Source organism: Patagioenas fasciata, chromosome W, assembly GCF_037038585.1.
Source record: "Patagioenas fasciata isolate bPatFas1 chromosome W, bPatFas1.hap1, whole genome shotgun sequence".
NCBI classification, from domain to species: Eukaryota; Metazoa; Chordata; class Aves; order Columbiformes; family Columbidae; genus Patagioenas; species Patagioenas fasciata.
The window spans coordinates 2,231,786-2,258,940 of record NC_092559.1 but is presented as its reverse complement, the minus strand read 5'-3'; the positions used below and the strand labels follow the sequence as shown (position 1 = coordinate 2,258,940).

The window sequence follows — 27,155 nt, the reverse complement described above, 5'->3', positions numbered from 1 at the left end:
TAGAATTTCTGATTGGGCAGGCCCGGCTCGATTGGTTGATCCCCTAGTGTTGACCAATCAAGTGGCTTTTGCTAAATGTGAATCCCAGTTTTTAAAGGTTCCACCACCCAGTGCCTTTAGTGCAGTTTTTAACAAACCATTGTACCTTTCAATTTTCCCAGAGGCTGGTGCATGATATGGAATATGATATACCCACTCAATACCATGTTCTTTGGCCCAATTGTCTATAATACTGTTTTTGAAATGAGTACCATTGTCTGATTCAATTCTTTCTGGCGTACCGTGCCGCCAAAGGACTTGCTTCTCAAGGCCCAAGATAGTATTTCGGGCTGTAGCATGAGGTACGGCATATGTTTCCAACCATCCAGTGGTTGCTTCCACCATTGTAAGTACATAACGCTTACCTTGACGTGTTCTTGGAAGTGTAATATAATCAATCTGCCAAGCTTCTCCATACTTATACTTTAACCATCGCCCCCCATACCATACAGGTTTTAACCGCTTCGCTTGTTTGATTTCGGCGCAAGTTTCACATTCATGAATAACCTGTGAAATAGTGTCCATAGTTAAATCCACCCCTCGATCGCGAGCCCATTTATATGTTGCATCTCTACCTTGATGCCCTGAAGCATCATGGGCCCACCGAGCTAGGAAAAGTTCACCTTTATGTTGCCAGTCCAAGTCCACCTCAGCTACTTTAATCTTAGCAGCTTGATCTGCTTGTTGGTCGTTTAGATGTTCCTCGGTGGCTCGACTTTTAGGCACATGAGCATCTACATGACGAACTTTCACAGGCAGGCTCAATAGCCGAGCAGCAATGTCTTGCCACAGTGTGGCAGCCCAAATGGGTTTACCTCTGCGCTGCCAGTTGCTTTTCTTCCATTGCTGTAGCCACCCCCACAAAGCATTTGCTACCATCCATGAGTCAGTATAGAGATAAAGTATTGGCCACTTCTCTCGTTCAGCAATGTCCAAAGCCAGCTGGATGGCTTTCACTTCTGCAAACTGACTGGATTCACCTTGTCCTTCAGTGGCTTCTGTAACTTGTCGTGTGGGACTCCACACAGCAGCTTTCCACCTTCGATGTTTTCCTACAAGACGACAGGATCCATCTGTGAACAGTGCATACTGCTTATCAGTCTCTGAAAGAGTATTATATGGTGGTGCTTCTTCAGCACGTGTTACTTCCTCCTCATCTGCAGACATCCCAAAGTCTTTGCTTTCTGGCCAGTCTGTAATCACTTCTAAGATCCCTGGGCAATTGGGACTTCCAATTCGAGCTCGTTGTGTGATCAGTGCAATCCATTTACTCCATGTAACTTCGGTTGCATGATGTGGAGAGGGAACCGTCCCTTTGAACATCCAGCTCAGCACCGGCAGTCGAGGTGCAGGAGGAGCTGTGCCTCAGTGCCGATCACTTCTGAAGCAGCTCGAGCTCCTTCATATGCTGCTAGTATCTCTTTTTCAGTTGGAGTATAGTTGGCCTCAGATCCTTTGTATCCTCGACTCCAAAAACCTAAGGGTCGACCTCGGGCTTCTCCTGGTGCTTTCTGCCAGAGGCTCCAGGTAAGTCCATTATCTCCGGCTGCGGTGTAGAGCACATTTTTAACATCTAGTCCAGTCCGAACTGGTCCAAGGGCCACTGCATGAGTTATCTCACGCTTAATTTGTTCAAAGGCTTGTCGTTGTTCAGGGCCCCACTCAAATTGGTTCTTTTTACGAGTCACTCGATAGAGAGGGCTCACAATGTGGCTGTAGTCAGGAATGTGCATTCTCCAAAAACCTACAACGCCCAAGAAAGTCTGTGTCTCCTTTTTATTAGTAGGTGGAGACATTGCTGCAATTTTGTTGATCACATCCATTGGGATCTGACCACGGCCATCTTGCCATTTTATTCCTAAAAACTGGATCTCTCGTGCAGGTCCCTTGACCTTGCTTCGTTTTATGGCAAAACCAGCATCCAAAAGAATCTGAATTACTCTCTCACCTTTCTCGAAGACTTCTTTCGCTGTGTCGCCCCATACGATGATGTCATCAATATATTGCAAGTGTTCTGGAGCTTTACCTTGCTCCAGCGTGGTCTGGATCAGCCCATGGCAGATGGTAGGACTGTGTTTCCACCCCTGGGGCAAGGGATTCCATGTGTACTGGATGCCCCTCCAGGTGAAAGCAAACTGCGGCCTGCACTCTGCTGCTACAGGAATAGAGAAAAATGCATTAGCAATGTCAATTGTAGCATGCCACTTGGCTGCCTTTGACTCCAGTTCAAATTGCAGTCCTAGCATGTCAGGCACAGCAGCACTCAGTGGTGGTGTAACTTCATTCAGGCCACGATAGTCTACAGTTAGTCTCCACTCGTCACTAGACTTACGCACTGGCCAGATTGGGCTGTTAAAAGGTGAGCGAGTCTTACTGATCACACCCTGGCTTTCCAATTGACGGATCAGCTTCCGTATAGGAATCAAAGAGTCTCGATTGGTGCGATATTGCCGGCGATGCACCGTCGTGGTGGCAATTGGCACCTGCTGATCGTCAACCATCAGCAGTCCTACAACAGAAGGATCATCTGAAAGACCAGGCAAATCAGACAGCTGTTCAATTTTCTCAGTGTCCACAGCTGCTATACCAAATGCCCACCTACACCCTTTTGGGTCCTTAAAATACCCTCTCCTGAGGTAGTCTATGCCAAGGATGCACGGAGCATCTGGACCAGTCACAATGGGATGCTTTTGCCAGTTTTTTCCAGTTAGGCTCATTTCAGCCTCTACAACAGTCAGTTCCTGGGATCCCCCAGTCACTCCAACAATATTGATGGATTGCGTTCCTTTATAATTAGAAGGAATTATTGTGCACTGAGCACCAGCGTCCACTAAAGCTTTGTACTCCTGGGGGTGTGTTGTACCAGGCCATCATATTTGTACAGTCCAATAAACTCTGTTATCCCTTTCCTCCACCTGGTTGGAGGCAGGGCACCTCTAATTCCTGTTTTGCACAGTCTCTGGGTGTGAATTAGAGGTTCCTTCAAGAGCATCAGAATCTCTTCTGCTCCTTTTGTAAACTGGAACAGCCACTTTCCTAGGAGTTTTTCCTTTTATCTCACGTACTCGTTCCTGAAGTTCTGAGGTAGGTCTTCCATGCCACTTATTCATGTTTTCTCCCTGCTCATGTAGGAAGAACCACAGTGAATCTCTTTTTGTGGGCTGCCTCTGTCCTCTCTCTCAAGATTGGAAACGCCTTCTCCTAACAGCTGAAACATAGGTTTGTGCAGGTCGTGAATGGTACGTGTCTTCTCTGAGCTCTTTGATTTCTTGCAACAACTTTTCAAACCGGTCATCAGATTTTTCACACAGTTTCTCCACAGCGGAGACACAAGCCCGTAGAGAACCAGCAAGGCTGTCCTCAAAGTTCCGGAGCTGCTCAATTACTTCAGTAATTTCTTGTACACCTCTAGCTGACCAGACCATTCCTGCCAATGACTTAGCATATGCAGGTGGTGCACTTTGTACAAATGTGCGCCACAGAGATCGTGTACAATTGATTCTATCTGGGTCTGTCCCCTCTTGGTTGTCTGGTCCAAAATAGATGATCTCTCGCACAGCTAATTCTCTCAGGAACTGAATACCTCTCTCCATAGTATTCCATTTCCCTAACGTGGATATACAATCTTCCCTGTAGGGAAATCTGACTTTCATAGCTGCCAGGAGTCGGGTCCAGAGAGTAGTGGCGTTAGAGTCTCTTGAAATTGCCCTATCAATGGTGTAATCTTTTGACAGATATCCCAGCTGCCTGGTTTCACCACCTTCTAATTCAATTGTTTCTGCCCCATTGTCCCAGCATCGCAGCAGCCAGGTTACAGTATTCTTTCCTTCACGACGACTAAAGTCTTTTCTCAGATCTCTCAGCTCACCTGGAGAAAAGGACCGAGTGGTGGTCACTTCATCTCCTCCCTGTGCTGATGATGCCCCTTGGGTTGATGTTGGCCCTGTGCCATCACCTGCTGCACGGGTGGTCTTTCTAGTGACTTTCTTACAACCGGCAACTGATTCTGATATGGGTTCACCATCATTTGATTCATTTCTAGAGTCTGAATGACTGTCACAGTGATTGCTGTGGTTACAGCAGCAACAGTGAGCAGTGTGTGAAGAAGGGGGGGCTGCCTTGTTAGCCTTTGAGGCTGGAGAGGTAATGTTATCTGCAGCGACCTTGGCAGAGGAGCTCTGTGTAGGAGCTGTAGCTTCAGCCTGTGAAGCCGCGGTTGGGGGGGCAGTGGCTGCAGCGGTAGCTTTGGCTGTTTTGCCTTTTCTCGAGCGGCTAGGAGTGCTTTTTGCTAAAGCTTCCAAAGACGCACCGCAAATCTCAGGACTAAAAAGAGACGCAAACCTCCTATCGAACCTCATTTCTCTTAACAGTAGCACAAACTGACACACATTCAGCAAACCAGATAACACCATCACAGTTCTATCAAAGCTCCAAGGATATTCAAAGCTCTCTAAAACATTTGCAAACTGTCCTAGCGAAAAAACGAAAGTATGGTTAGTCAGCCTTTCTAAAGATTCGCTTGACCAATTAGCAAACACAGAGCCGTATTGCTCTTTAATCTCTCCTGGAGGCTTGTCAAGGTAAAGCAGAAACAAGTAGAAATACAGTAGCGGCTGCAGTATAATGAAATAAACCAGTGCCAAACCACACAGTATCATCATGGCCGCTGTCCAGTTTTTTGTTGTTATATAATGAATACTTCGATTCAGAAAGAAACACCAACACAGATAAGGAATCAGTGAGCACAATGTAGAAAATAACTGATACAACTTATGCCATAACATCTTTAAATCAATGTAATTCACTTTGCCTTAATACCACTAAATAATATCCGAAGCAAACAGACGCGCGAGTATCACAACTCTATGAGTTGGCACTTTGCCAAGAAAATTGAAAGGTACGTCAGAGCAGTAGGAAAGCCAAAAATCTCCAAATTTACCCCTTTCTCTCGCCCCATGTTGGGCGCCAATTATCTGTCGAGGGTTAAGATTGCGGGGTGACAATCAAACCCTGGCAGATGTATTGTTAACCTCCTCTCTCCCCCACTTCCCCCTTTTGCCCCCTTGCAAAACTCACTAAAAGAGAAAACTTGGTTTTTAACAAAACCAGGACAGTTACTGAGCGTGACGTTACATAGCATGGAATATCTCTTTGTTAAGTTTGGGTCAGCTGTCCTGGTTGTGTCCTCTTGTGCACCCCCAACCTGTTTACTGGGGATTGGGGGGGGGGGGGGGCAGACTGAGAAACGGAGAAGGCCTTGATGCTGTGCAACCACTGTTCAGCAATAGCTAAAACATTGGTGTGTTATCAGCATTGTTTTGGTCACAAATCTAAAACACAGCACCGTACAAGCTGCTACGAAGAAAATTTACACCATCCCAGTCAGACTCAGTACAGGAGTCTTGGGATGCAAGGCCACCTTCATCTAGGTAACTGTATCAGTAATACCACATTATTATAGGTGACATCTCATCTTGTATATGTCCTGATGTTTCACGAGCCCATTGAGCCACAAATAGTTCCCCTTTATGTTCCCAGTCCAGGTCTTTGTCGATTGTGGCAATCTGAGCAGCTTGGTGCACTTGATGGTTGATGATTTGTTCTTCGGTGGCACTTCCCTTTGGGACATGGGCAATGTGGGACACGGGCTCGAACCCCCTTCATATGCTGCTAATATCTCTTTTTCAGTCATGATGTAGAAGATCCTCTATATCCTCAGCTCCAAAACCCTAGAGGTTGACCCTGAGTCTCTCTGGGTGCTTTCCGCCACAGGCTCCAGGTGGGACCATGCTCCCTGGCTGCGCTGTAAAACATGTTTCTCATAGCTTGTCCTGTCTGGACTGTCCCAAGGGCTACCGCATGAAAATTTTCCTGTTTAATCTGGTCAAAGGCTTGTCCCTGCTCAGGGCCCCATCCAAAACCATTCTTCTTTCAGGTCACTCGATGATAGAGAGGGCTCACAATCTGACTGTAACCTGGAATATGCATTCTCCAGAAACCCACAATGCCTAGGAAAGCTTGTGTTTCTTTTTTGCTATCTAGTGGGCACATAGCTGTTATCTTATTGATCACATCTGTTGGGCTATGACAATGCCCATCTTGTTGTTTTACTCCTAAAAACTGGATCTCCTGTGCAGGTCCTTTGACCTTGCAACTGTTTTATGGATAAAACAGTTTTCAGAAGGAAACACAAACACTTCCTCTGCTGTGTCGCGCCACACGATGACGTCGTCGATGTATTGCAGGTTTTGAAGGGCTGCACCCTGTTCCAGTGCAGTCTGGACCAGTCCATGGCAAATGGTAGGGCTGTGCTTCCACCCCTGGGGCAGTCGATTCCAGGTGTACTGCACACCCCTCCACCACATGAAAGCAAACTGTGGCCTGCACTCTGCTGCCAAAGGGATCGAGGAAAATGCATTGGCAATATCAGTTGAGGCATACACTTGGCCACCTTTGACTCCAGTTCATACTGGAGTTCTAGCATGTCCGGTACGGAGCACTCAACAACAGCGTGACTTCATTCAGGCCACTATAGTCCACTTCCAGCCTCCACCCTCCATCAGACTTTTGCACTGACCATATGGGACTATTAAAGGGTGAGCGAGTCTTGCTGATCACTCCTTGATTCTCCAGTCGATGGCAAAAAAACTCATGGACGGGAACCAGGGAGTCTCGATTGGTGCGATATTGCTGCTGGTACGCCGTCATGGTAGCAATCGACACCTGCTGTTCTTCAACCCACAGCAATCCCACAACGGCAGGATCCTCCAAGAGGCCAGGCAAGGTAGACAGCTGCTTAATCTTCTCTTTACCCATGGCAGCTACACCAAAGGCCCACTGGTACCCTTTTGTGTCCTTGAAGTACCCACTCCTGAGGGTACTGTGCCAAGGATGCACAGAGACTCCAGGCCAGTCACAATAGGATGCTTCCGCCACTTGTCCCCTGTTAGGTTCACCCCAGCCTCCAATATGGACAGCTGTTGGGATCCCCCCTGTCACTCCAGAAATCCAGATGGGTTCTGCCCCCTCTCACCCTGATGGCATTAGGCTACGTTGTGCACCGGTGTCCACCAGAGCCTTATACTCCCGTGGGCTGAATGTGCCAGGCCATCGAATCCATACAGGCCAATAAGCCCGATTGTCCCTTTCCTCCACCTTGGCCGGAGGCAGGGCCCTTCTATGCCTGGTCAGAGTATTCGTTACCTGACTCCTTTAACTGCAAACCAGAAGTTCCTTCATTAGGATCAGGAAGAGGATCAGCCCTTCTGCTCTGCCTGGGGAACTGCGCAACAGCAACCAGAGCAGTAATCTTCCTGGATGGACCCTTTTTGGATGCTGTTTTTCCTTGCAAGCCACCTGATCTTCTAGGTTCAAGGTGGGTGTACTGTCCCACTTCCTCATGTCCTCCCTGTGGTTGCGCAGATAGAACCACGGGGTGGCATGAGGCGTGCGCCCACAGCGCCCTTTCCCTTGAGAAGAGAAAGGCAGGCCAGTCTAGCCACAGTTGGTGCCTCGATGTCTGTCTAATCCATTATCACCGGGGTATTGGCATATGATGTTGGTGCACTCCATAGAAACTTTCGCCATGTGCACTGGACTTCATCCGGGTCTTTGGATCCCTGGTCGTAGTCCAGGTTGCTGTAGGTCACCTCCACCGCTGCTTATTCCCTGAGATACTGGATACTTCCTTCCACTTGCCTCGGTAGTTTACAAGATCTTCCTTGATGGGATACCTCACCTTCACGCTTGACAGGAGCTGCCTCCAGAGGCTGTGGATTGTTGCCCCTCTTCCAATCCCTCTGTCAATACCCCGGTCCCTAGTGAAGGATCCCAGCTGCTAGGCTTCCTTGCCCTCTAATTCCTGACTGTTGGCCCCAGTATCCCATCATTGGAGCAACCAGGTGATAATTTGCTCACCCAGACGACAGCTGAAATCTTTCTGTACATCTCGCAGCTCACTCAGGGATAGGGACCGGGTGGTTTCTGACTTGTTTATGATTTCTGTCTCTTCCCCCTCCTGTTCTTGTGACTGCTCTGCTGCAGAACAGGCTGCCTCTTCTGATTCTTCTTCTCCTGCTTCCTCTTAGGAGAAGCTTCTTCCTCTCTTACTGACTGAGTTGATTTCCCTTTCCATTGTTTCTTCTTGACTATAGGAGCAAGGGTTGAGGGCTGGGTCTCTGGTTTAGTCACAGTGTTAGTTTGTATGTCTTCAGAGACCCTCTCACCCCCTTGAGGGCGCTGAACAGTGGCTCAGTAGGCGTAGACCAGGCCCCAGCACAGTGTGAGAAGTTGTTTCTCTCTGGCGTAGCCGGGGCATCCTTTTTAAAAAGTGTTCTGCTACTTCATTGGGATTCTGCACTTGTTTGGGGATGAAGTCCCAGACCATCGGAGCTGCAAAATGCTCTAGCTACCTGCCCATATTCTTGCACGCACCTTGCCACCCAGGATCAGACTGCGTCAGGGCACATCCCTGTGTGATATTCCTAAATAGTCAGTTAACTTTGCTTTTTCCAGAAAGGCCGGAAACAGATTCTTGACTGTACTGATTTTGGCTGGGATAGAGTTAATTTTCTTCATAGTAGCTTGTATGGGGCTATGTGCTGAAAACAGTCTGATAATACGGGGATGTTTTAGTTACCGCTGTGCAGTGCTTACACAGCGTCAAGGCCTTTTCTGCTTCTTACACCGCTCCACCAGTGAGTAGGCTGGGGGTGCACAAGAAATTGGGAGGGGACACAGCTGGGACAGCTGACCCCAACTGACCAAAAGGATATTCCATACCATATGATGTCATGCTCAGCAATAAAAGCTGCAGGAAAGAAAAAGGAAGAGGCGGACATTCGGAGATTGTCTTCCCAAGTAACCATTATGTGTGACGGAGCCCTGCTTTCCTGGAGATGGGAAGTAGTGAATGAATTCCTCATTTTGCTTTGCTTGCACACGCGGCTTTTGCTTTACCTATTGAACTGTCTGTATCTCAACCCGCGAGTTTTCTTACTTTTACCCTTCCGATTCTCTCTCCCATCCCACTGTGGGGGGACTGAGCGAGCAGCTGTGTGGTGCTGGCTGGGGTTAAACCACGACATTGACACGCACCAATATGAGCACTCCGATTACCCAAGGATGTTCAAGAAACTGAAGAGACATTGTAACAATGCAGAAAACATCTACCCCACAAGAGAAGGGGAAGGTGCCGTTTTTTCTTTCCTCCACAAATTGACTCTCCAAGAGGAAAAAAGTGTAATTGTTAATTCTCTCCACCAGATGGTTCCCGAAGTACTGAGACAGCAGCAACGCAGGGCCCAAATACCTGATTAGGCTCAAGGCCAGTGCTTTTATCATAACTCTGCCAGGCAAAACACAACAAAGTGATAAACAGCACGTCAAACTGCAGAAGCCAAAACCGGCCTTTAACAAGCCCTCAAATTTGATGTACAGCAAGAGAGGAAGTATGACATGGAGCAGGTAGGGGAACCAGTGTAGAGAACAATTAAGTCAACATTGCGACCAGCAACAGCGAGTAACAACTTGTCAAGCAACAGCTAAACAGGTATAACAACCGTAAATTCCATCTAGCATGCGAAGGTCAAATCTGTTGTTATCTCAGACCCCTCAAGCCTCACGTTGAGGAGGCCCAAATTGAGAAAACTTGTGGGTCGAGACAAAGATAGTTGATTAAGGGGTGGGGGGAGAAAGCAAAAAAAAAAAAAAAAAAAAAAGTAATAACTCTTTGGTCAGTTCAGGTCAGCTGTCCCGTCTGTGTCCCCTCCCATCCTCTTGCCCACCCCTAGCCTACTCCCTGGGGGGAGGGCAGAGTGAGAAACAGAGGCAGCCTTGACACTGTGTAAGCACTGTTCAGCAATAGCTAAAACATTATTGTGTTGCCAACACTGTTTTAGTCACACATGTAAAGTACAGCACCATAGAGGCTGCTATGAAGAAAATTAACTCCATCCCAGCCAGACCCAGTACACGCATCAACGTGTCACACTGGCGCATGAAGATTTTTTCCAAATCCTGTGCGATGTTTTCCCTCAAGTTAGCCATCCAAATAGATTTTCCTTGTCTCTGCCACTTCCTCTGTTTCCGCTGTATGAACCAGTCCCAGAGGGCGTTGGCCACCATCCAGGAGTCAGTATGCAGGTATAACCTAGGCTATTTCCTCTGTAATGCTACATCGATGGCCATTCTTATGTCTTGGACTTCAGTGGACTGACTCAATTGTCCTTCACCTTCATCTGGTTTTTATCATCCATGGGACAGGATTCCAAATGGCAGGTTTCTATCTTCTCTGATTGCCAATAATTTGTCAAGAGCTGTCAGTGAACAGGGCATATTGGCGCTCATCTTCAGATAGCCTGTCATATCCTGAGGCTTCTTGAGCGTGTGGTAATACCCTGGGTGAGACCCCAAAATCATGATTTTTCTGGCCATTCCATGAGTTCTTCTATCAGGCCCGGACATCTGTGAGCCCACTGGTTAATCAGGGCTGTCCATTTACTCCAGGTAGCACTTGCCACATGAGGGCATTTCTCCTTTCAGAATCCAGTGAAATACTGGTAGCCTAGGTGCCAGCAGCAGTTGTGATTCTGTCCCCACCACTTCAGATGCTGCCCACATTCCTATAGGTGGCTAATTTTTAATTTTTTTTTTCCGTCGGGATATAGTTTTTGTCAGTATCTTGGTAGCCTCGGCTCCAGAATCCAAGGGGTCTTCCTCTGGTCTCTCCTAGTGCTTTCTGACATAAACTCTACTGGCTTGTTTTGTCCCCTGCTGATGTGTATAGCACATTTTGGACACTTGGACTGGTTCTGACGGGCCCCAGGGCAACTGCATGTGCTGCTTCTTGTTTTACCTGGTCAAAGGCTTGTTGTTGCTCGGTTCCCCTCTCAAATGAGCTCTTTTCTGCTGACTTGGTACAGCGGGTTCCCAAGCTGACTGTATCTGCAGACGTGCATTTGCCAAAATACTAGCATTCCAAGAAACATTTGCGTTTCCTTTTCATTGGTTGGTGGTGCCATTGCCACAATCTTGTCAGTCATGTCAACAGGAATGAGGTGGCACCCATCTTGCCATTTGAAGTCCAGAAACTGCTTATATAGAATTTGCTTAGCATAAGTAAGTTTGCTTAGCATAACTTCTGCAAGCTGTGGACCTTTGAACCTTCTGCTTCTTTAAGTAAAAAAGGCCTCAGAGTCTTCAAGCTAGAAGATAAGTAAAGGAACAGAATGGCGTCTAACAGAAGAATGTTTTGACTATTACCAAGAACTTATTTTCTCCAGCTGTGGGTGCAAAATAGCAACTGAAGGTCGGAACTTCAATTGACAGCCCACCCGACGAAAATTAAGAGATCCGATGAAGAACAGGGAGATCCCAGACTCTAATTTTGCAGTTGGCCTGGGCTGACGCACGGGGGGTAGGGTCTTGGATTGTGGGGGTATAACTGTGCAAGTTTTTTTTTCTGCTGAGCGTCCCTCTTCAGGAGGCACCCAGCTTGAGCTGCTCTACGCTGTATCACAGTATCACAGTATGTTTGGGATTGGAAGGGACCTCGAAAGATCATCTAGTCCAATCCCCCTGCTGGAGCAGGAACGCCTAGGCGAGGTCGCACAGGAATGTGTCCAGGCGGGCTTTGAATGTCTCCAGGGAAGGAGACTCCACAACCTCCCTGGGCAGCCTGTTCCAGTGCTCTGTCACTCTCACTGAGAAGAAGTTTTTTCTCAAATTTAAGTGGAACCTCTTGTGTTCCAGCTTGATCCCATTACTCCTTGTCCTATCATTGTTTGCCACTGAGAAGAGCCTGGGTCCATTCTCATGGCACTCACCCTTTATATATTTGTAAACATTAATAAGGTGACCCCTCAGTCTCCTCTTCTCCAAGCTAAAGAGACCCAGCTCCCTCAGCCTTTCTTCATAAGGGAGGTGCTCCACTCCCTTAATCATCTTTGTTGCCCTACGCTGGACTCTCTCCAGCAGTTCCCTGTCCTTCTTGAACTGAGGGGCCCAGAACTGGACACAATATTCCAGATGGGGTCTCACCAGGGCGGAGCAGAGGGGAAGGAGGACCTCTCTCGATCTACTGACCACCCCCCTTGTAATACACCCGAGGATGCCATTGGCCTTCCTGGCCACAAGGGCACAGTGCTGGCTCATGGTCATCCTGTTGTCCACCAGGACCCCCAGCTCCCTTTCCCCTACACTGCTCTCTAATATGTACTTTCCCAACCTATACTGGAACCTGGGGTTGTTCCTGCCCAGATGCAGGACTCTACACTTTCCCTTGTTAAATTTCATCAGGTTATTCCCCGCCCAACTCTCCAGCCTGTCCAGGTCCCGCTGGATGGCAGCACAGCCTTCTGGCGTGTCAGCCACTCCTCCCAGCTTAGTGTCATCAGCAAACTTGCTGAGAGTAGACTCAATTCCCTCGTCCAATTCGTTAATGAATATATTGAATAATATTGGCCCCAGTACTGACCCCTGAGGCACTCCACTAGATACTGGCCTCCAACTGGACTCCGCACCATTGACCACCACTCTCTGGCTTCTCTCTTTAAGCCAGTTTGCAACCCACCTCACTACTCTATTGTCTAGACCACACCTCCTCAACTTAGCTGTGAGGATGCTGTGAGAGACTCTGTCAAAGGCTTTACTGAAGTCAAGGTAGACCACATCCACCGCTCTGCCATCATCCATCCACCTTGTTGCATTCTCATAAAAGGCTATGAGGTTGGTCAAGCATGACTTACCCTTGGTAAAGCCATGCTGACTGCCCCTGATAACCCCGTTATCCTTCATATGCCTTGAGATGGCACCAAGGATAAGCTGTTCCATTACTTTCCCAGGGACAGAGGTGAGGCTGACCGGTCTATAATTACCCGGGTCCTCCTTCTTGCCCTTTTTGAAGACTGGAGTGACATTTGCTTTCCTCCAATCCTCGGGCACCTCTCCCGTTTCCCAAGACTTGGCAAAAATGATGGAGAGCGGTCCAGCAATGACTTCAGCCAGCTCCCTCAGCACCCACGGATGCATCCCATCTGGACCCATGGATTTATGGATGTCCAGACTATTTAATTGCTCCCTAACCCGGTCCTCATCGACTAAAGCAAGCTCCTCCATTGACCTGGCTTCATCCGGGGTCTCAGGGGTACAGGGCTCCCCAGGACAGCCTCCAGCAGAGTAGACAGAGACAAAGAAGGCATTCAGCAATTCTGCCTTCTCTCTGTCTTCCGCCACCAGGGCACCCACCTCATTCATCGGTGGGCCTACATTGCCTCTGGTATTAGTTTTATCTGCTATGTATTTGAAAAAGTTCTTTTTGCTGTCCTTGACCCCTCTCGCCAGCTGTAATTCTAAGGAGGCCTTGGCTATCCGAGCTGCCTTCCTACATCCTCTAACAGCAGCCTTATATTCCTCCCAAGTGGCCAGCCCCTGCTTCCATGACCTGTAAACTCTCCTCTTCTGCTTGAGCATACCCAACAGATGCCTATTCAACCACGCAGGCCTCCTGGCTCCCTTCCTCGACTTCCTATGTCTGGGGATGCTCTGATCCTGAGCATGGAAGAAGCAATCTCTGAATGCAATCCAGCTCTCTTGGGCCCCTTTTCCTTCAAGCAGTCTTGCCCATGGGATTTCCCCCAGCAATTGCTTGAAAAGGCCGAAGTTGGCCCTGCTAAAGTCCAGGGTTGCAGTTCTACTTGCTGTTCTGTTCCTGCCACACGAGATGCTGAACTCCACCATCTCGTGGTCACTGCAACCCAGGCAGCCCTCAACCTTTACTGCTTTGACCAGACCCTCTTTGTTAGTGAGGATGAGATCCAGCAGTGCACCTCTCCTAGTTGGCTCCTCCACCATCTGCATGAGGAAGTTATCATCAATGCACTGGAGGAACCTCCTGGACTGTGGCTGGCTGGCTGAATGGTCCTTCCAGCAAACATCGGGGAAGTTAAAATCACCCACAAGAACCAGGGCCTGTGACTGTGAGGCCACTCTCAGCTGCACATAGAAGGCCTCATCAAGTTCCTCAGCCTGATCTGGTGGCCTATAATAGACACCTACAACAGTATCACCCCTGCCAGCCTGCCCCTTGATCCTGACCCATACACTCTCAACTCGTTCCTCATCCGCTCCTGGGCAGAATTTAGTACATTGCAGTTGCTCTCTCACATAGAGAGCAACTCCACCACCACGCCTGGCTGGCCTGTCTTTCCTGAAAAGGGCGTAGCCATCCATGACCACATTCCAGTCATGTGAACTGTCCCACCACGTTTCTGTGATTGCCACCAGATCATAATCTCCCGACCGAACATAGGATTCTAACTCCTCCTGCTTATTCCCCATGCTGCGTGCATTGGTGTACAGGCATTTCAGGGAGCGAGCAGAGCACAGCAATTTCTCCCTAGGGGCACAGGAGGCCACCCGGTCCTCATCCGTTTTAGAATGCTGCCCCACTGGGACAAGCCCAGCTACAACCCCATCCCCCTTCGAGCCTAGTTTAAAGCTCTCCAAATGAGCCCAGCTAATTCCTGCCCCAGCATCCTTTTGCCCCTGCGAGATAAGCCTTTCCCGCGTAACACTGTCCGGACTGGAGTCTTATAAAACCAGCCATTATCAAAAAAACCAAAGCCCTGCCTGTAGCACCAGTCTTGCAGCCAACCATTTAGAGATTGAATTTTCCCATTCCACCCCACATCGTCACTTGAAGAGGGAAGGAGTGAAGAGAAGATCACTTGAGCCCCTGAGTCTTTCACCATCCTTCCCAAGACCTTGCAATCGTTCTTCATTCCCCTCAGACTACGGGAAGCAGCTTCCACCCCATCTGTCTGGAAAGCCAGCAGCGGGTAGTAGTCTGTCGGGTGCACCAGTCTGGGGAGCTCTCTAGCAATATCCTTGATCCGGGCTCCAGGTAGACTACAGACTTCCCTAAGGTGAGGGTCAACCCTGCATATCGGGCCCTCTGTTCCTTTCAGAAGGGAATTTCCTATTACAATCACCCTTCTTTCTTTCTTATCAGAGGCAGTCTTAAGTTGTGTAGTCAACCGCCTCTTCCTATGTGATCTTGTAGGCAGGCTTGGCACCACCTCCTCACCTACCTCTTCTTCAAGATCCAGGGCCTCAAACCTATTACGGAGGGGCACCTGGGGAGGCAAAGCAGGCAGGGAGGGGGGCTGCCCGTGATGCCGAACTGGAATACGCTTCCAACCCTCGTCTTCTTTTAGGTCCCTTACCTCTGCCCGACAGCGACAAGGGTGGGGCTGTCTCAGGACCTCCGCCTCTGTCCGAGAGGGCAGGAGGTCCATCTCCTTTTCGGGGGTACCTCCCTGGGGCCTTTCCGACTGGCACGTCAGGGTGTTACTCCACCAGTCGATCTCCCTTTCGCACTCCCTGATGGACCTCAGCGTCTCAACCTCCTCCTTAAGTTTCACAACCATGTCGAGCAGATCTTGCACCTGCTCACACCTCACACAAGTAGAGTGCTGGCCTCCCTCCCCTGGCAGCAGCAGGCTCTGGCACTCCCTGCAGCCGGAGACCTGAACAGCCACCGTTCGGGACAGAACCTCAGTCTGCGTTGCCACAGTCTTTTTGAGACAAGCAAATAAATTATTTATTTTAGGAGAATTTCTAGAATCCATGCCTGAGTCTTTGCAATGGGAAACCTAGGGAAAAGAAACTTATCTAACAGTTTGGCGCCCCAGATGGGACCCTAGGCCACCACCTTCAGAGCCTCTCGTCTTCAAACATTCAACTGCCGGCAACGGGTGAGTTCACCTGGGACCTTTGGAGAGCAGGAGGCACCAAAGGGAGAGTGTTAAAATTCCCAGAGCAGATTTAGGGAAAGTACTGCTGCAGCTTGTTCACAGGTGCGTGGCAGTGTAAAGCGCACACAAAGGAGGGGGTGCGTGGCAGCGTAAAGCGTACAAATTAGCAGGGTAGCACGGGGCCTGATCAGCGTAAAGCGTACATAGCACATAGTTAAAGGCAATGGGGAATATACCCGGCATAGAGAAGGGTACGCCCTTAGCCGAGGGATTACAAAATTGGGAAAAAATGTATGGTACAGCGAGTTTGTCAACAAAGCGCGCAATGACCTTATGTTGAGAAGATGGCCCATTTATAACCGAAAACGGAAGCCCAGCAGAACGGTGGCCATCGCAAGGATCCTTTGATCAGCAGAAACATACCTTCTTGTGACATCACCTAGAAAACAGATTCCTGGGACAAATGGATTTTTGGCATGTTTGGGGTGACTGGGCGTGTGGGAGAAAGCACCCGAGTCGGGGAATTGGGACAAAAGAGGTAATGCGTACCGTAGCTGAAGCTAGTGCTCCAAATGGCAGAGTGCAGACTGCGTCTGCCTCACCTTTCACTTCTTCTCTGTCCTCTGATGCTACTCTGCCAGCTGCCGGACTCTATCCTACAATTTCTATTGTGCTACCTGTATGGGGATATAGCGGAAGATTTGGCGAGGAGATTAGTTAAATGTAAATACGCTCAAGTGACTTGCCCCTGTCTGTAGAAAAAGCACATACATCACGCTATAATTGTTTTGCTGACCTCGTGTGCTTGATGAGTAGAACCTCTGTGTTAGATAACATAGGCCTGTGAGAAACTCTAGGCACCTTATCACTATGTCTGAGATTCCTGCTTTGTTGTGAGAAAGAGCGGGAGACTGCGCCTGCCTGAAGCCTTGAAATACGGGCGAGCTCAACAGGCCCGGTGATCTTCCAGCAGGGCTGAACTGACCAGCACCTGCGTCCCCGCTGGTGTCACCTCTGCCTGGGAGCTTAGGTGTGGCTTCGGAGATCCCCCAGTAGAGAGGTAGCTAAAATAAAACTTGCTCTTTGCAATGCATTCGTGGCCTCTGGCTCTTCTTGCGACGTGCCTGCGTGTGTGTACGCACTACCTAATCCTGCTGCTATGCAACCAGGGGGAGGGGGGTGGGGGGGGCTCTGCCTGTGTTAAATGTATATACTGAACAGCCTTGGAATCCTAGTGATCTAGCCATATGGGGAGGCAAAACGCCAAGACTGAGAGAAGATGCTGAAAGATGTGCTCAGTTGTTCTCTAATATATGTACTGGATATAACCCGAATTGGAAAGATACTCAGATACTCTTGAAAGAACTATTTCAACCTGACAAGAGAGGGCAAATAATAAGGATGCAGAAGTAGCTCAGCGGGTTGGAGGGAATGGGAATCCCTGACCAGCTATTGATCCAAATTGGGATTATAATAATAGTGGGGATAGAACCACTTGCCCTTCTAGTGGAAGCAATTAGAGCGTGTGGCGAGTTAGGGGATAATTGGACTACAGTGCAAGAATGTAGGCAGAGATTAGACGAACACCCGAGTGATTTGGGGATCAGCTCTGACAAGCCTTGTTGAAATATGGGAGAACGACCCAGCAGAATTTTAAGGAAGCACTTGCAAATAGTGTGTTTGTGGATCAAGCGACCCCCGACATACGGAAGTACTTTAAAGACCATGTGCCCTGCTGGCAAGGGGGAAACCTGCAAAAAAATCTAGGTGTGGCTGTGTTTGCGTATGATGAAAGGGAGGAGTTCCTCCTGCTGTGAAACAGTACCCTCTCCCCCAAGAAGCAGAAAAAAGCGTTCAAACCCAAATTGGCAAATGTCTAGCTCAGGGAATCTTAAAAGTATGTGAGTCACCCTACAATACCCCTATACTCCCGGTAAAGAAAAATAGATTAGATGAAGATGGAGACCCAGAATATTGCTTTGTACAAGATTTACGAGCAATTAGCCAGCACGTAGTGGTTCCTTACCCAGTAGTGCCTGATCCCTCCACTATACTCCTGCAAATACCGCATTGGGCAAAATGTTTTACTGTAATTGATCTAACTGCTGGGTTTTTTTTTCATATCCCACTAGATGAAAACAACCAACTTCTGTTTGCTTTCACGTGGAAAGGACAGCAACTGTCCTGGGCACGTCTCCCACAAGGGTTGGCAGGGTCGCCTACTATTATTTTTGTGAATACTAGGAAATGATTTAAGAGAGATAAAACTGCTGTGTGAATATGTTTCTGTGCAATATGTACATGATTTACTAGTAGCAAGTAAGGATGAAAGCGCCTGTACAATAGACACTGCGCATTTATGTACTGCCTTAGTGGAGAAAGGGCACTGTGCATCTCTGTCCAAACTTCAGCTGTGTCAGAAAGAAGTAAAATACTTAAGGTTTTATTTTAAGGGAAGGACAGCGAGAAATACACCCAGAAAGGGTAGACGTTATAGTTTAACTTCCACATCCGGTCACAAAGAAGCAGGTGTGCAGATTCCTTGGAGCAGTAGGATTCTGTCAGCCGTGGTTCCCTGAGTTAGGAGAACCAACAAAACCCCTAACAGAAGCATCAAGAGATGTGGAAGTAGAGCCTATTGCATGGGGCCCAGAAAGGAAGTAAGCCTTTAAAGCAATAAAAGGAGCCTTAGCCCTAGGACTCCCAGATTATGCAAAGACCTTTAATGTGTATGTACATGAAGGAAAGGGGATAACACAGAAGTTAGGACCCCACCGAAGACCAGTTGCATACTACTCCGCACAGCTAAATCCCATCGCAGCGGGAGTACCAGCCTGCATTAGATCAGTGGCAGCAGCAGCAACAGTAGTAGAAAAAAGCCGTCCACTTATTCTGGGACACCCTGTGACAGTTTACATCCCACATGAAGTAGAGATACTGCTATTCCATACCATATGACGTTGTGCTCAGCAATAAAAGCTCAGGGAAAGGGAGAGGATGGGTGGAACAGTAAATCCTGTTATCCTCTGTAACATCTTCTTCATCCCTTTTCCCATCCTGACTGGGGGCAGGGCTTCCCTACGGGAGGTTTATCAGAGCCAATTCTTCCAGGAGAAAGGTGTAGGAGGATTCTTCTGCTGGTGGGGCTGATGGTGTGAGGCCATTCTCAGCCTGCTGTGGCTTGGCGGATGTCCTTTCTTGCTGTTGGAGTTCAGGTACCTGGGTGGCCAACTCCCTGGTGCTTCTGCCATGCCACCGGGCCATGTCCTTCCATTGCTCTTACAGCCATGGCCACAGAGCTCCGTGGGTCACTCTGGGGCATCTGCTCCTTCAGTCCATCAGCAGGTGGCACTGGGTCCTCTTGTTCTCACATGGCGGCCACCCGCGCCTTAACAGTGGAGGAGGTAGAAACTTCACAGATGGAGTGCATCACCTTCTTCCTCCACCAGGGCCAAGGAATTGCTTCCTAAGATCATCCCAGCCATGGTACTGGCTAACTGAGGACCCTCCCCACAAACCGATCACTTCCAAATGGCCTGGGTCACCCCCTCTTGGTCCAGACTGGTCAAAGGTGGGTTGTTATGCCATACAGCACTTTGACCACTGCTCATTCCCTTAATCTCTGAATCCCTTCTTCAGTCATGTGCCACCAGTTCTGGATGCACATATCCAGAAGGTCCTCTTTCTGTAAATCGCATCCTCTCGCCCCAGCAGCAAGCAGTCTGTGTCACAGATTAGTTTCACCACAAGATCTGATTGCACTATCCACAGCTCCATCACTGGACAGAGACCCCCCAACCATGGTGCCTCCCGGTTATCTAGCTCTAAGCCGCTGGTGCCCACATCCCCGAACCCACTCTGTCACTCCCTCTCCTCAGCAGGACAGCGGGAGAAAACAAGATGAAAAACTGGTGAGTCGAGATAAAAGTGGTTTAATGAAAGAAAGCAACGGTCGTGCATGGAAAGAAAGAAAAACAAAGCAACAAAAAAAAAAGAAAGAAAAGAAAAGAAAAGGAAAAAAAAAGAAATTATTCTCTACTTCCCATCAGCAGATCATGTCCAACATCTTCCTGAGAAGTAGGGCCTCAGTATGCTTCAGAAGAGAAACGCCTTAATAACAAATGCCCCCCCACACACACTTTCTTCTCTTAGCTTCTATTGCTCAGTACGATGTCATGTGGTATGGAATATCCCTTCGATCAATTTGGGTCAGCTGTCCTGGCTATGTCTCCTCCCAACCTCTTGCCCGCTCTTCAGCCTACTGGCCTTTGGGGGGAAGGGGGAGGGGGGGGCCTGGAGAGACAACCTTTATGCTGTGCAGCACTGCTCAGCTATAGCCAAAACACTGATGTGTTATCAACACCTTTCTAGCTACAAATACAAAGCACAGCACTATGAGGGCTGCTATGGGGGAAGTTAACTCCATCCCAGCCAGAACCAATACAGTCTCAGAAATCAGCACCGTGTAAAGATAATATGGTCTCAGTTTCTTCCTCTTCTTCCAATGTACACCCCCAGAGGTGGATGGGCCACCACAATCCCTGACACTGTCATTCCCCGCCTGTCCCCAATTGCGTATAGTGGGAAAGGTATGCACGAGACTACCTGTACCCACAACTTTGTCAGTTTTCAGTTGCTATACCAACCTGATCCCCTTCTATGACAAGGTGACCCACCTAGCAGATGAGGAAAAGGCTCTGGATGTTGTGTACTTAGACTTCAGTACAACCTTTGACACCGTATCCCACAGCATTCTCCTGGAGAAGCTGGCAGCTCATGGCCAAATCCAGTTGGCGGCCAGTCACGAGTGGTGCTCCCCGGGGCTCAGTATTGGGGCCAGTTCTGTTTAATCTCTTGATCAATGATTGGAATGAAGGGATTGAGTGCGCCCTTAGTAAGTTTGCAGATGACACCAAATTGGGTGGGAGTGTTGATCTGCTGGAGGGTAGGAAGGCCATACAGAGGGATCTGGACCAGCTGAATCGTTGGGCTGAGGCCAATTGTCTGAGGTTTAACAAGGCCAAGTGCCGGGTCCTGCACTTGGGTCATAACAACCCCAGGCAGCGCTACAGGCTCGGGGAAGAGTGGCTGGGAAGCTGCCTGGCAGAAAAGGATCTGGGGGTGCTGACTGACAGCTGGCTGAATATGAGCCAGCAGCATGCCCAGGTGTCCAAAAAGGCCAACAGCATCCTGGCGTGTATCAGGAATAGTGTGGCCAGCAGGACTAGAGAAGTGATTGTGCCAGTGTACTCAGCACTGATGAGGCCCCACCTTGAATACCGTGTTCAGTTTTGGGCCCCTCATCATAAGAAGGACATTGAGGTACTAGAGAGAGTGCAGAGGAGGGCGACGAAGCTGGTGAGGGGCCCGGAGCTCAAGTCTTATAAGGAGCAATTGAGGGAGGGCTGTTCACCCGTGAGAAAAGGATGCCGAGGGGAGGCCTTATCGCTGTCTACAACTACCTGAAAGGAGGTTGTAGCATGGAGGGTGTTGGTCTCTTCTCCCAAGCAGCAAGAGATAGGACAAGGGGAAATGGCCTCAAGTTGCACCAGGGGAGGTTTAGATTGGATATTAGGAAAAAATTCTTTACAGAAAGGGTTGTCAGGCATTGGAACAGGCTGCCCAGGGAAGTGGTGGAGTCACCAACCCTGGAGGTGTTTAAAAGGCGTTTAGATGAGGTTCCTAGGGACATGGTTTAGTGCTAGAGTTAGGTTAGGTTATGGTTGGACCCGATGATCCTGAGGGTCTCTTCCAACCAAAATGATTCTGTGATTCTGTTCTGCTTCCTTATGGGTTTCCTAAAAGGATTTCTTGGCCTGGCTGCAGCTCAGGCCCTTATCTCCTTTGGAGCCTGGACCCAACTGCTACTGGTTTGGCTGGGGGGGGTGGGGGTGTCGAGTGCATTTGCCATGCTCCACCCCCTGACTACAGTCAACCTACTTTCTTCTCTCATAGAGTGGCAGTGCGGTTACCTCTTGCCTCTATGTCATAAATATGTGGCAAATTGTAGATCAGTGGTAAGAGTCCAATTGTTTGATAAACTGCTTGGTTTAAATGTTAATTAATATTGTCTACATACAGTGTTAACATGCATGTGAACTTCTGTTAAGCAAATAGCTTTAGTAATATAAAATGTCAGTATCAATTGTACTATTGAGAGATATCTCATGACGAACAGGGAGTATTTTCTTAGATGTTTACCAGACTCTTATATGTAAAATGGTTGCAAGTAACTAGTGCAATACTGTTAGAGCTAACAAAATCACAACCGGATGAAGAATTAGGATCAAAGTTCTCGTTTTTGACAGTGACCATCCGAATAAGCTCTCCCACTGATAATACTTTCCACTCCCCTTCAGTCCCATCAGGACATGATGTACCTTCAGCAGCAATAGGATGATATATTATACTTTCATCTTAGAGGAAGCTGCAAAACAAAAAGATGAAATAGACTGGCCTCAGCAGGGTCTGCCAGACAGGTTATCCCATTAGAAGTAAGGGAAAATCCATTGTGCACTAATTCTGCATTTTGTACCACTGCTCTGATCTTTGCCTGTAGGAGTCTCAAGGATGTATGATGAAGTACCTTTACAGTTATTCACAGGCCCATTATCTAAACACAGAGGTTCTACTTGTGGTTTATGTGCTTTTCTACACCCCAGCTGCAGTTGCTTGAGCATACTTACAATGTTCCTCCTCGCCATTCTTGCGCCATTCCCATACATTCCACCTCCTCACTCAAGAAACTGCTTCTGCTGGGGCCAGCAAAGCCAGAGTTGTTCACTTGGGCTTGTGAGGTGCAGCACAGAGCAATTTACAGAGATACATAGTAAACACATATAGGAAAAGGAATAAACATATATGTACAATAATGCTTTAAATCAGGTGTCCCATTCGTCTCGTCAAGGAATTAAGTGAGTTATTCAGCCAGGCATTGTCAGTATATTGTTTCATTTGATGCATCAAGTGCTGAGGATGTCAAATGCTGTCTTCCATGCTGGATAATTCATCAGTTATGCTGAAGCAACACATGCCTTCAAAATCGAAGCAGCGTTTATAGCCTTTACCTACTCAGAAAAATAACAATAAGAAACATTAATATCAAAATCCCTTAGCACGGTATAATTCTGCAATACAGCTACCAGGGTTGTCATGCTGATAAAACATATTGTCAAAAGATCTGCAACTGTTAGTCTTCCCTTAATACAAAAGGCAGATGAGGTAGTTACAGTAGAGGCAAACCAAATCTAAGTATTTATATATTGGTCTTGTGGAAACATATCCAGGGCATAGGCTCGTAATACAAGATTGCAAAGCATGACGAGCCAGCCTGTGATAGGAAAGGAAAAGAGGAGTGCCATCACCTCCCAGTAATACAAAACATTTCTCCAGCTCCTGCAGCTGATGTTACTCTAGGTCTGATAACCTGATGTGAGGTAATTACCCACACAGTTTGGAGAGCTCTGGCTTGTGCTTTTTCAGGTTGAACTTCAATGCAGTGTTGCATTCTTGACACCAATAACACTGTTCCAATGCTGTCTCCTCTAGATAAGGTACAGGTATTTATTGAAGAAACACAAGAACTTGAGAATCTGACATTAGCAAAGGATGTAAAATAAGAGGAGAAGTCAAGGTACAAAGCCATACAGCATTCTCTGAAGTTATTACATGGATTTTTACATCTAGATCAATAGGCTGCAGTCCCACTTCACAATCCATTGGTGTGAATAATTCCATTTCCCCTGTTGTTAGTCCTGACACTGTATCCACAGCAGTGTATACGTATTGCCACCCCCTAGACTGGGGCAGGGGGCCCATACAATCAACCTGACAGGTATTCGAGGCCCGCTGACCCCATTTTATCTTTCCCCATGGCCTACATAATGCCCTTAAATGTAGTTGTGTACAAGTAGCACAATGATGTGAGCATGTTTTATAAGTATATAATAGCAAAGGGGTTTGAATGTGAGCAATGTCCCATGCGTGTGCAGCATAAGCTGATCCATGTCCACAAACTATATGCACATTTAGAGCTTGAGCATGCAGCTCGGCAGAGGCCATATTATCTACTTCCCTATTGTTTTGTGATTCAAGTGAATCGACCTTATTGTGCTCTTCTATTAACCCTTCACAAGGGGAATCCTCCTCCACAGAAGATGTGGGGATAAAAGTTCTCCCATGCCCTAAAAAAAACCCAAAAAAAAGCATGTGATTGTTTTAGTGCAGCTGGTACAGAAAACTGCTGGACTGTGTGCTGTACCTTATCTGGAATTTCTCTAAGTTGTCCATGTCAAACTATTCCTAAAAATAGTACAGTAGCATTTTAGTCAGATTAATTGTCCAGCCTTGGTGCTGTAAATGCACTTTCAGAAATCCGTCAGCTGCTTCAGTTTCTTGTGTCAGTATTGAAATTTGTGCTCCTGTGTCTATTAAAATTTTCACCAATTGTCCTTGAGGGCCAACCAGGCACTCAGCCAAAGGCACCCATTCGTCATCCCATCCAGGTACTGGAAGTTCAGGAGTCACATCCCGGGTTCCCTTGCTGTCCTGATTTTGTTTAAAACAAGACCAGTTCTCTGTTAGTTAATTTTCCTTTCAGCTAGGTTCTTCTAAGTAACTGCATTTTTCTGAAGTTGGCTGCATGTTTTTCGGACAGTGTTCGCTCCGGAGCTGATAATGCCTGATGCTTACAGTTTTACTGAGCTAACGATAGGAATAGTATGCAGAAAAGGCCCAGGTTTATCTTTTATTGCTATAGCAGCCAAGGTCGCTGATAAATTTTGTACATCCCATAAGTGAGAGGGTTGTGCTTGCAGGGAGGGGTGGACAGAACAGGCGACCCAAACTGACCAACGAGGTATTCCATGCCATCCATGTCATACACAGTATAAAGGTGGGAGATCACGAGGGCCTTGCTCTCTTTGTCCATGGCTGGTGTCTGTAGAGGACCCTGCCTGTTCCCCTGCCGGCAATCCTGATCCTGGTTCCAGTCCGTGCACTCCTGAATCCAGTTCCTGTCTACTGCTGAATCCAGTCCAGGACTTCCTGGTGTCTGCCCTGCAGCCTCTGGCGAGAGGCCAGCCCCCAAAGCAAGTGACTTGCCACTGCTGCTGCACTACTCTGGGAAATTCAATATTGGTTTTGTATATTTTGCATTGTTTTCTCTCATTGTTACTATTATTAGTAAAGCTTTCTTAACTTTCCAACTCGTAAGTCTCTCTCCCTTTTTCTCCTACTCCCTTTCCTTAGTGGGGAGGGCGGGGGTTAATAGAGAGCATCTGCCACACTTTATTGTTGTCCTGCAATAAACGGTGACACTTACGTTAGAACCAGTTTCAAAATGTTTGTGCTATCCTGCCTCATGTAGGAGTTCTAAACGTACTTCCTCACAGACTCTTACCCCCAAGCACCCACCCTCAAGATCTGCAAGATTACACTCAGGCAAACAAATTTGGCAGCTGTAGGTGGTCTCTGCATCTCTGCATTGTGGACATCTGTTGGATGCACTACAGCTGTACAATCCTCTTTTCACAGTCCAAAGCTTCCTTCGTATCCCACTTCTGACAGCAGTTTTAGTAATGTCAGTGGTTAGGTCTGGACAGACTAAATGCATGCCTTGATTACTGTGCAATAGCTGGTTCTGTGTGAAGGAGTTGGGATATTTACTGTCCCTGTGAAAGAGTGATTTTTAGTGCAAAGAACCCTACAAAGTTACAGCAAAAATGACTATCTCTACTTCCCCTTCCCTTGCTGACAGGAGCAGCAGTTGTCAGAGGTTGGGAGGAGCAGGTTGCTAGAAGGTGTCTGAGAGGGCTTCTGTTCTGGCCACATACGAGCATGGTCCCAGGCATCCCCAAAGCCAGAGTCATGCTGCCCCTCTTCGGGCTGAGGTGGATGTGTTTTATGAGGTGGAGAGCACCTTCCAGATTATTTCATCTTTAGTTGTCGTTGGACTGTTTTGAACTGTCGCTTGTTGATTGGTGTAGCGAGTCACCAGGCAAATATTCTTTCTTGCATAAGTTTAGTTCTGCTATTTCTGCAAATTATGTGTTGTGGGCTTTTTTGTTTTGGTTTGGTTTTTTGTTTGTTTTCTTTCTTTTTTTTTTTTTAATAACACCTGCTTCGCTGTGCTTCATCTAACAAAAGTTACAACTCTAACACCTACGTAGCAACATACCAAAGGTCAAACAGTGGGCCTCCAACATCAGTCTAGTTATTCGAGTGATGTCAGCTCAGTAGGCCAAGACAACCAGAGGAGGGCAGAGACAGCACAGGGGTTAGAGAGGGGGGCCAGAGGGGCAGAGAGAAAGCGAAAGAGAGCAAGGCAGGGGGGTGATTTTACAAGTGTAGCACTTCTCTGTCTCCTTCCTTCCTTGCCTTCAGAAATGTTTACAAGGGTTTTTTTTTGAAAACCTGAGTTCTAAACCCCTCAAGTTCTTACCAAGGAAAAGTTCTTAACAGCTTTGATTTAGATATGCCTTGATTTATACACTTTGAAGATTAAACTCGTACAAAGAAGTCAATTCTTAAAGACTTTAATTTTTTTTTAAAAAAGCATTTAAGACCGTTTTCTAACCAATGTGCATCATCAGTAGGTTCAGTGAAAACACCATATTTCTTCCTAGTATGACATCTATAATACCAAAAGCACACTATGAGAATTCACACAGCATAAACTGGTACAATTGGTACATAGCATCGCTTGGTACAATGTTTTACAAGAACAAAATTAAACTTTAACATTAACTGCTATAAAAACAATGTTTCCAACTCATATGAAACACAGTAAAAAGCCATCCTGACACATCGAAAAACTACACACTAACAGGTCAGTATGACTGGAAGAGAGTATGTTTTATACAAATGAAGCAATCAAGCAGTTGAAAAACTATTTACGCACTTTCCTGCTATTAACTGGACAAACATAAAACATACTACAACTCTGTCTCCTGTTTTCTTAATGGGATTTTGATATGTGTATTGTTTATTAATACTGGATAAAACCATCAGCAAAGCATTTAAATACTTTTCAAATGAAGATCAACGGGGCTGTTATTCCACAAAATTTAACATTAAAATATTATGCTTATAAAATTTTAAAAACTTTTGGTCTGTAGATTTCAAAAGCAAAACTTAATAACTTTTATTTTATATTTAAAAAAAACCCAAACTCCAGCGGCATCATTAGTTTTCATTACTTTTCAAAGGGATTCCTTTGGATTTTCCAGCTCTCTCTCTTCACCTGATGTTCTAGAAAAATAACAAGGCAACGTTAATAGCCATATAAAGAATTTTAGACATAAGTCTTATTTTAAAATTAATTGATCTGGAATAAGACTAGAATCTCAGTGTGTTGATGCA

At 47.2% G+C, this 27,155-nt stretch overlaps 1 protein-coding gene across 3 annotated transcripts in view; it reads right to left on the bottom strand.

The window, feature by feature from the left end:
* Positions 1 to 27,155, bottom strand: part of LOC136114587 (lens epithelium-derived growth factor-like) — a 167,450-nt gene that overhangs the window by 33,636 nt on the left and 106,659 nt on the right. For 2 of the 3 annotated variants that reach the window (XM_071801648.1, XM_071801649.1), the window contains one exon: positions 26,314 to 27,044. The exons of the other annotated variant lie outside the window; for it this stretch is intronic. In XM_071801648.1, the coding sequence (XP_071657749.1) occupies positions 26,996 to 27,044 (49 nt within the window). In that variant the 3' untranslated portion in view covers positions 26,314 to 26,995. Of the gene's footprint in view, positions 1 to 26,313; positions 27,045 to 27,155 lie in introns of those variants that run through there. 3 annotated transcript variants of the gene reach the window in all.